The sequence below is a fragment of the Malania oleifera genome, chromosome 8 (assembly GCF_029873635.1).
Source record: "Malania oleifera isolate guangnan ecotype guangnan chromosome 8, ASM2987363v1, whole genome shotgun sequence".
Classification (NCBI taxonomy): Eukaryota; Viridiplantae; Streptophyta; class Magnoliopsida; order Santalales; family Ximeniaceae; genus Malania; species Malania oleifera.
This window is the reverse complement of record NC_080424.1, coordinates 75,729,356-75,739,910: the sequence shown is the minus strand read 5'-3', so window position 1 is coordinate 75,739,910 and position 10,555 is coordinate 75,729,356. Positions and strand designations below refer to the sequence as shown.

At 34.6% G+C, this 10,555-nt stretch overlaps 1 protein-coding gene across 1 annotated transcript; it reads right to left on the bottom strand.

The window, feature by feature from the left end:
• Positions 1 to 224: 224 nt before the first annotated feature.
• LOC131161609 (uncharacterized) lies at positions 225 to 10,130 on the bottom strand. Its single transcript, XM_058117478.1, has 13 exons — positions 9,796 to 10,130; positions 9,280 to 9,463; positions 9,008 to 9,088; positions 8,450 to 8,532; positions 8,248 to 8,363; positions 8,039 to 8,149; positions 7,708 to 7,811; positions 7,137 to 7,449; positions 6,980 to 7,057; positions 6,854 to 6,904; positions 6,638 to 6,727; positions 1,926 to 1,994; positions 225 to 632 (listed from the first exon to the last, which is right to left on the bottom strand). The coding sequence occupies exons 1-13, from the start codon at positions 9,803 to 9,805 to the stop codon at positions 567 to 569; spliced, it is 1,356 nt and encodes a 451-aa protein (XP_057973461.1). The 5' UTR covers positions 9,806 to 10,130; the 3' UTR covers positions 225 to 566.
• Positions 10,131 to 10,555: the final 425 nt, after the last annotated feature.

Sequence of the window (10,555 nt, the reverse complement as noted above, 5' to 3'; positions counted from 1 at the left end):
CTTGCTGCAAATATAGTCGCAACATATTTTATTAACAGAACTTGCTTTAATCCATTTTGCAAACCAAAACATAAAATTTTGGAGATGTAGGTTGATGTTTGGTTCAAATGGGCAAAAACATGTGAGACATTCATCGAGGTAGATCCACCTCTTTGCCGCCACCAAATGAACACCATCACCACCACCTGTTTTCGGACTAACGCCAATCAAAATTTCCATCAAACTGAGATTCAAAACCTATTTGATTTAGGTATCAAATAGGCCATTGAATTGGCACTAATTAGAAAAAGAATTATTACATAAAGTTACACATGACAGGGTACTAGGAACCCACCACTAAAACAAATAATAAAAAATAAGAGAATTCCCCTCTCCCTCAATTTACTAGTTTGGGATGTATGTGATAGTGATCGAATTAACAAGAAAATTTTGTAACCAACCCCTACAACTAACTACAAGCATCATCAAGCTGGAAGGTTGGCATGAGAGGACCAACTCATTTACACATAAAAGAGAGGACCCAATATAATAAAAATGGGTTATCATTCCATCAACGCATACTCATATCAATCATCATACAACCCTTCCTGCTCACTGTCCCAACCAGATGAAGAGACGCCACCGTTCCTTTCCTGCAAAGACACACAAGTAGCAATGAGGACCAACTCATTAGACAATATAATTACAACACAACACCTTAAAATGTCAGAAACGCAACCTCAGCAGCAGCAATAGACCAGGCCACAAAAATAATAAAACTCACTACAGCTTAACCAGCAACAGATTACATTAGCAGCATCCCACTTTACACTTCAATTTTGATCCATCACACAATTTCTACAGGTTCAAACACCACAGTTTGCCTCACATTTAAAGTTCATGCATTTTTATAAATCTTAAAAAATTTATTTTGCAATTGTAGAGTTGGTTCCATAATATTAACAAATAAAATCTCAAACACAAAATTATTCTCCATTTTATATTTTATTTATGTTACATAAAATTTTCCTACCCACTACTAGTGCCTTAACTTTTTTTCTTTCTTCATTTTTCAATGAATCATTTATATTTTAATCTTGATCTTAGATCTTCATTTTTCAAGCTTACACCGTTTTTACAAATATTAATTATACCCATTTGTAGGACAAGTGCATAAAAATAACAAATCACCCAAACAAAAAAATCCTAATTATTACCCACCAATTTTAATATACTAAAAATACTATAGAACTTATTTACACTAGTATTTTATTTCTATTAAATTATACTACTCTTAAAAAACACATTCAACCTCTTCAAATCACATTTGTAATTTTTCATTTGTTCAAATGAATGTACAATTTATTAAGCCAAGTTCTTGCTATTTTATTAATTATAGAAAAAAAAATTTAAAAATGGTCTACTAAAAGATGATGTGGAACAAATTCGACTTCACGTAGTGTCATGGCCTCAGTACCAAATAGAAGATCCAAAAAGGAGGGGAAAGAAAAAGAAAAAGAAAAAGAAAACACCATATCCAAGTACTAAAAGGCTATCCATCAAAAGATTTTTGGATAATGTGTAAAATTTTGTAAAATTCAATAGTGCACTAATATTTCTAATTATTAACTGTTTTGTTTATAGTAAAACATCACTTCTATATCATAAAAACTTCTATAGGAAAACAAAAACACTTGGAACATTTTCTTGCGAGACATGTAATCACAGCAAAAAAATAATACATGGCTGATTCAGTTATGGTTTGCACAAATATTTATACACAAATTCCACCACATTAGAATTCGTAGCAAATTCCTGTGCAGGTCTAGTTCTGCCAAATTGAAAGAGCCACATTAATCTAATAGAATTTTCCATTTACAAAAATGATCTGCCAACCCCATCTAAGAAGAAATAAATACAGGGGGAAGAACAGGGAAAGAAGCTACCTGAGATAACATCCGCTGCTTGTTCAGAAACTTGGTCCTTGCTTTACCATTTGATGAAGTTGGTATCCTCTGCCACACAAATCACACAAAGCCCAAGGAAAAACAAAACAAAACATCATCACTTTGAATTAGAAGTCTTAGAAAAATAAAACAACCAATGCGAGCGGCAAGACTGGAAACCAAGACTAGATAAATCAAACAACCAATGCAAGCTGGTAGATTGTGCCAACATTGTATATCAAGGTTTAACACTCCCCCCACACATGCAGCCTGGTTGCACTTGGGGAGAGAAACAAATGATGAATAACTCTTAATATAAGGGAACAAAATAATTTTTTACTAACAAGCAATGGGAGCAGCAAGACTAGAACCCAGGACTTCCTGGGTACAATGCTTTGGTACCGGCCACTTTATCTAAAAGTCTAAGCTATTAGTTGTGAGCCAACATTATATATCAAGCCTTATAATAATCCAAAAGGACCATTAGATAAATACAGTGGCTAACATTTAATTATAATTACATTATTTTTATTTATAATTATCACAATAAATATATGATAAGAAAAATATCATCTGCATTAGATTAAAAACTCAGATATGCAATTATCTTTTAGTTCTACTGTTCTAATGACTATTTTTATATAGATAAACTAGGAGGTTACTGAGAAACAACACATTCATATATCATATATTTGATACCAAATAATTAAGATTATTTAATATTCATATTCTACAACTGTTTCCAGTTAAAATTTAGAACCAGTCACATAATTATATTTTAAACCTGTGTTCACACACACTTAACACTTATTTCACCAAACACTCCAAAGAATATAGTACCACAAGTTGCATTGGGCAGACAAGCTTGGTGCCCAAAACCAAAATGCTCCCCATTCTAGAAATCATTTTCTTCCAGCTTCCAGTAACTCGAAAATCAACCATTGATGTTTTAAAAGGTGTACGTGAGGCGCGCCTTGAGGCATTTTGGGCATTAAAAGCCCTAAGGTGTAACTTAAAAGGCGAAAAGCATCAAATGCATACGCCTCAGTGGAGAAGGCGTACGCCTCAAGAAAAAAACCACGCCTTTTACGCCTCAAATGGAAAGGCGTACACCTTTTGGGAGCACCTAAGTAAAAATATTTGAAAAAAAAAACAAGTAATAGCCTAATAGGGCTTTGATGAGCGTCAAACACCCCCCCCCCCCCCCCTGCGTCTCTCAACGAAGCTTCTTTCTTCCAAGCTTCATATCTCTCCAACGACTCCACCTTCTCGTCTCTCTCCAACAAGTCTTCAACTGCTTCTGAGGTATCGTCTCTCTCCGACAACCCCTTCGGAGCTCTCATCTCTTTCCAAGCTAGGGTCTAGCTTCGAAGACTCCTCCAGCTTCTCATCTCTCTCCAACGAGTCGACAGCCCCTTCCAACCTCTGATCTGCCTCCGAAGACCCCTTCTGACGTCTCAGCTCTCTCCAGCGACCCATTCAGACCTCGTCTCTCTCCAGCGAGACCCTACAGCCTCTCGTCTCTCTCCGTAACTTCCTACAGCCTCTCTGCTTCGAGTAATCAACTCTCGTCCTCTCCAATGTTGTTCGTAGCAGACTCCCACGAGATTCTATGCCAGTGTCTCTAAAACTCAAGCTAGATGCAGCTGCTTTTGATTTGTTTCAGTTTTCCCTTTTCATTTTTGAATTTTCAGTTTTAATTTCCTGCTGCAGCTGGCTGCTGATTGTTCTTGTTCAATAAACAAAAACATGTCTGACGGTGAGTCAAAGGGGCAGAACCCTTTTCATTTTGTAATGTTTTGGCCTATATGATATTTAAAAATTATGTTTTTATCTTTTTCTCCATTATTCTAAAATTTTTATCATTTTTTACTATATATAAATTGATTTCATTTATTAATTCTTTTAAAAAATACAGTCCCCAAATTCTTACGCCTCGCCTTGTGGAGGGTAAAACGTCTACCTTACGCCTACGCATTTTAAAAAATTGTCAACAATAGTGTTCCATCTTCCCCCTTTCCCACCCAAAAACAAATAAATAAATAGTTTTGAGGCAGTGATGGTACTATGACGGCAGAGATGCTCTTCTCCACCAATTTCTACAGGACAAAAGTTACTTTTTTAATGGAAGAGCAAACAAAAATAGCAATATATATATATATATATATATATATATATATATATTTGATTATGAAAAATGTTAAATTACCAAATTTCATTTCCAATCCATTCTCCCACTCAAAAATTTGACAAATTCATTTTCTTTCTTAAGATTTCTCATTATAAGGCTGATGGTGACGGCACAAAATTAATACAACAACAAAACCAAGCCTTAGTTCCACTAGGTGGCGCCGGCTATATGAATCATTTTCCACCAATTTATGCGATCATGGACCATTTCTTTTTATAGATTCAAAAATATTAAATTCTTACTCATTATCTCCTCCAAGTTATTTTAGGTCTACTCCTACCTCTTCTACTGTCTCCCACAATAACTAAGTCACTCTTCCTCACAGGTGCACTATGTGGCCTACGTTGCAAGTGTTCATACCATCTAAGTCATCTCTCCCTTATCTTATCTTCTATAAGAGCTACACCTAACTTACCACGAATATGTTCATTCCTTAATTTATCTTTCAATGTTATACCACTCATCCATTTAAACATTTTCATCTCGCCAACTTTTACTTTTTGGATATGTTTCTTCATCGCCCAACATTCCAATCCATATAGCATAGCTGATCTTATAGCAGTCCTATAAAACTTCCTTTTTGATTTTAAGTGAAATTGTTTGATTTTTGACGATATTTACAACTAATCCATAAGTTCTTCAATGCAAACAATGTTCAAATATCAATCATAATTGTTTTTTATCATCTGCTCTCAAAAAAAAAAAAGTTGAAATAAAAACAAAAGATAAAGGAGTTGATATTTGGTAAAGATAATAAAACAAAACTGAGTCGTTAGTTTCGTGGTATCTTTCAATATTCTTGGGAATATGATGTCCACGCATCTCATTTCCACGTTTATCCAAAAATAGTAATATGAGGTGGCGGACATATTCACATTCATGGATTCCTATAAAACGTGGACATTATACTCCCATCTCAGTCCATGGGTAAGTTTCATGAGAATCCTGCTTCTTGGACAAAATTGCCCACACTATTTTGGCTTTTGAACAATAGTACCCCTATATATATAATAATCACGCTCTATTATAAGACTTAAAATAATAAATTACTAATAAGCTTAAAGTAAAAATTTTAAATTAGCATAAATATTAATTATTGTAATTACAAAATATATATAAATTTTAATTAAAAATACTAATTATAAAATTTTAATTAAATTTAATTAACTATTCATCAAGAAATAGATAAATTTTAATTAGAAAATACTAAAATGGCAACTAAAATATTAATAAACATAAACTTTGGTTAATTTTTTTAACTAGAAATATTTACAAATATTAATCAGGACATTTTAATTAAATTTTTAATTAGACAAGATTTAAAATGTTTACTAAGAGTGCTAATATTTATGTTAATTAATATTTTAATTGATATTTGAAATTTATTAGACACTATATTGCCCTCAATTATTTCAATATTAAATGTTTTAAATTTATAATTGTTGAAAATTTTACAATACATATTTAATTGAGTACACATCCTAAGTAGGTGTTTTTGTTAAAAAATGCAATTCTTCTTCATATATTCGTTACATGTGTCAAAAGTATAATAGCCATCTTCTTAAAATACCTACCATGATTCCCATGTTGAACCAAACAACTAACATAGGTTCATTCCTAGGAATCTTACAACATGAACCAAGCAAAAAATACTCCCATGAGGCAGATGTTTTATTCCTAGGAATGAGATTCCCAAGAATATCATTTCGTACGAATATTTTTGATGTCGTAAATCGAACAACCTATATGTGTCTAGCCCTAGATGCTCCCATCCAATCAATTCTAGTCTAAAACAGAAAATTTTAGTTTATTATTTGACAACCAAATAAACAACAAATAGCGAGCTAATCCAATAAAATAATTGAAGTTATAATTATTTCGTATTTGACAATATTTCCAACTAGTCCATAAATTTTTTTGAGGGCAACCAATAATGAACAAAATCTTGCATACATGGAACACATTACAGAAAACAGTGGCAAAAGTAGCCAGCTGATGTATAATTAGCCTAAAATTTTAAAAGATAACAATCTAATGAATGCAAGAAGAGACGAAGCCATCTAATAGCACCAACCTCAAAACAATTATAAGATTTTTCTAATCTTAATTTCCACAAGCATAGTTTTTTGTTTTAGAGAATTCTGCAAATCAAACAATCACTGACAATTTTAAATGCCAATTAAACGGTGTCTACATTAGCAAATGACATTTTAAATTGTGCATTCACTAATGTATCATACCCTCCCAAGACTCCAATATGGCATGGCAAGCCTTGTGCAATGTGTTGCATTTTTTATATTCACTACTGCATCAGTCATGCCCCACAAACTAGACAACATCAGAATGCAGAATATCTCCACACAACTATAGTTCTGTGCATGTCATGCCCAAATTCCAGGTGTCAAGACAAACGATGCATCAAAAGAAATTTTAAAAAATATAGATCTGCTTAGCAACAATATAAGCCTAACACTCTTTAACAGCTATGATAAATCGGATTTCAAAGTTCGAAGGTACAAACCTTATTCCCTCTAAATATACGCGGATCATTTCCTGATAGTACCCTTTTTGTTGGTGCAAACCCAAAGACAGCATGAAGAAATTCATTATCCTGTTTAAACAGAAAAGGTTTACATAAGCCTTGAATTAATGAAAGTTTACGGACAATTGCATGTGTAATAAGCAAAAAATCTTTAAAATCTATCCAACAGATTATGTTAAAGCCAAGAAAACTAACCTGCATGTGCTTCAGAAATCCTCCCCCAAGAAAATGCTTCAAAAGGTTCAGCTGTTAAAAAATGAAACATGCTTAGGAGACCAGTTTAGGAGTTGAAAAGCAGCAATAGAAGTAGGGAGGAGGAACCTGTATCATTTCGGACCACGTCGATGTGGTTAGTGGATCATCACCTATCAGCGTATATGTTTCAGGGCAGGATCCATACTAACATTAACACAATTAAATATCAACATTACAACTCATACAAATCAAGAAGTAATTTGCAAAAGGACAGACCAAATACCTCAAGAAATTCCAATATATCCCGAAACAGATCCCGCTGGCTTTTAAGATTTTTCTTACTAGAACCTTTATTACCTGCCTCCATAGAAAGGTTTCTCACTTGATTTAAGATTTTCGCCCTCAATCCTTGTATATGTTCGTATCCTTTCAAAGAATTATCTCTTTCATGAATTGAGCCATCAGTAGAACCTTTAGCCTCAGCAAAGAACTTTTCGAAATTTCCTGTCTCAAATATTACAGCCAGTGCTTCACCAGCTGCTTTGCGTATAGATCGGTCATCCTTATCTAGCAAGGTAGAAAAATAAGAAACTGACCTGCGACACAAATATAATATGTTTTTTCCATTATTTTCAAATTGATTAGCATCAATAAAAGAACTTGTAGCCCAATTATATCCACCCCTGCTCATTTTAGAAAAGTGACATTTTCACACTGCTTTTTCTTCTACGTAGGAGTCAAGATATGTGAATGCATTTGTGCTTTTCCAAGTACGCATTTAATAAATAAAAATAACCAAAATAAGAAGCCAAAATATTAATTAAGTGCAAGACTTAAACCAAGAAGTCACTCACTCCTGCCAATCTTTGCATCTCCATCCATTCATAATTGTAAGAAGAAAAGAGCTAGCAGACACAGTTGCTGTCATTAATTCAACTGAAGGCTTAGTTGCAACAACCTAAAGAGTGAGATGCACAAGTTTAGTCTCTATTGCACATTTAAATCAACAATAGCATCAATTAATTAAACTTAGATTGGAATCAATAATGATAATCATCAAAATACATTGGCTAAAGCGAAATAAAAGAAAGTCTAATGAAAGACTCAGTTGCTCATTACAAGTAACCAATAGGGTCAAAGTCTGTATCAAACTTTAAAAACAATTTATCAGGCACAAGTACTCACATTGGAACCCCGTTTTGGATTGACCAATTGCCACATAATTTGCACTACCCTCTCTACCTCCTGGGGATCATTTTCCCCAACAAAAGTGATGATAGCCAAACACTCCACTAACTACAATCATAAATCCAAATTTTCAAAAAAAAAATGAAGTCATTCATAGAAATATCAGAAATCAAGAAATCAAATTGACCAGCGGAGTATAGATATACAGCTGATGGGTTAGATGATTGAGATGGAGATTTGAGAGCCTGTGAAAAAACAGGGATTGACTCCTTGAATATTTCATGTGCACTATCCCCAGAACCAAGTGTCAAAGCTAACAATCCTGCCACACGAAGAATTAAAATTAAAGTCTCCAAAAATTGGGCAACAAGAAAGGGAAAAAGTGTCAAAACAATTAAAAGCATATACCGATGGCACGTGATGCAAGAGGTATCTCTTTGGAAAACCCGCGCTTGATTGAACTCAAACACCGATGCAGTAAGGTAACAAAACTGAAGAGTAACTCAAAATAATTAGAAATTTTTCAGACCAAGAAAATCTTTTAAAGTTATAGTGATGACCAAAGCATTGCAAGTACAAAGGAACATTACTATAGAGGTGGAAGAAATCGATGGATACATACGTAGAAAACATGTCTAATGTTTAACAAACATCCTCATTGTTAATTGTTTTCAGCTTGCTCTTTCTGCTTTTCATTAAGTTTTCGTTTTCATTGACTCAGTAAATTCCAACTCCCAGAAGAATGTTCATGAAAAAAATTAATGAACCAAATTAATGAACCAAAGTCTGGGCCTCAATCTTGATCCCCAGAGAAAACCCACTCAGTAAATTCCAACTCCCAGAAGAATGTTCATGAAAAAAATTAATGAACCGAGTTCTGGGCCTCAATCTTAATCCCCAGAGAAAACCCAAAATAGAACCCCAAAAGAAAAATGTGCATGAACGGGTAACAATATAAAAACTTACTTCTTCTCCGCAAACTCATGCTGCAAGTTGCTGCTAAAAGCCTGAACAATTGATGACAAAGCCTTCTCTCTTGTAGAAGCCCTTCATCCAGAAAAATAAAAATTTTAAAAGCAGAGCATTATCAATTGCCAAACATTGCATGGCTATCAGAAAAAACTATTCTCATAATAATCAATCTTAGCATATAAATCTAACAGGCACAATGAATGTCATATAATCATCACAAACAAATCAGAACTGATTTAAGCAGGGGGGGAAAAAAACTAAATTACCTCTTCTCAAATAGAGCATCAAGAGATTGATCAAGTAAGCTGTCCTTGTTAAGCTCGACGTCTTCAAGCCGGACGTCTTCAACCCCCTTAGCAAGGGCAGGATCCGACTGGTCAGTCAACGTCGAACTCACACTCTCATCGTCCTGAAAGTCTGACGGAACAGCCGTTTTACGCTGAGACTTACCTGCAAGATCGAAAGAATACCAACATCACAAATCAGATCAGAACACTAGCTACCCACTCACCCAAAACGTTGTCGCCAAATATCCATAACAAAATTAGGTTTTTTTTTCCTGGCATTGACCCCATTGTAAACCGAGAACAAGATTAGGGTTTTTCTTTCAAGGATTTTGCAAAACCTATTATTCAGGCTTAATTAAAATATTAAAAAACTAATTAATAAACAAGGAAATTCCCCAATAATTATTCGACTACAATATCAGAAACCCTAATCTCAATAAAAATTACAAAAAAAGAGCAAAAAAAAAAAAAACAAACAAACAAACAAGAACTCACGCTTTCCCATGGCGGCAGGCCCTCTGTTCGTCAAAAACGGGTACAATGTTGACTGCAAATCCTAGAACGAGACAATTTAGAAAAGAAAAAGAAGAGATCGACGACGAAAATAGCTTGAACCGAAAGGGAGAAAGGACGGAACGGACATGAATCGAAGGACAATGAGGCCATGAAAAATTCTAGGGTTAGGGAAAAAATATTTTCGCCGGCGGAGGGGCGTTCAATTTATGGAGGAAGGAGATCGGCAGACAGAAAATGGTTTATAAGCAGAAAGAGACGAGAAAACGTAACAGAAGAGGCCTCCGGAATCTGGTGGGTTTATTCTTCAATTCGAGTGGCACGGAATATTCGGAGATCGTGTGACACAGCGTAGCCAGTAAACGTGCGCTCCGATGACGTGGCCGTATATGGGACGTCCATTGAAAATGAAAATTGTGAAATTTGGGAGAAGAAGACACGTGCCAATTGATAAGCTGTGGGCTGTGTAGGCGGGTTGAACGGGAAACACGTGGGAGGGGATTGACACGTGGGCGCTCTGGAGCGTAGCCGAGTGGAGTTTTTTCCCAAATTATCTTTTTTTTTTAATATATTAAATAATACCTCTTTCTAAAAAATATTTTCTAAAATGACTCTAACGTAATCTCGCTACTCCAAGTAGCGAGATTTGCTACGTGTCGATGTTAAGTAGCGAGATTTTTCTATCACGCGTCTCTACGAGAATGAGCTGGGCGTTTAAATCTCGCTACTCCAAGTAGCGAGA

Bases quoted from the DNA above. Each gene is read 5' to 3' on its own strand.
- LOC131161609 (XM_058117478.1), bottom strand. The intron at 7,812-8,038 runs GTGAGTACTTGT...CTCACTCTTTAG, and splicing joins ATCCAAAACGGGGTTCCAAT to GTTGTTGCAACTAAGCCTTC. The intron at 6,905-6,979 runs GTTCCTCCTCCC...ATTTTTTAACAG, and splicing joins CGTGGTCCGAAATGATACAG to CTGAACCTTTTGAAGCATTT.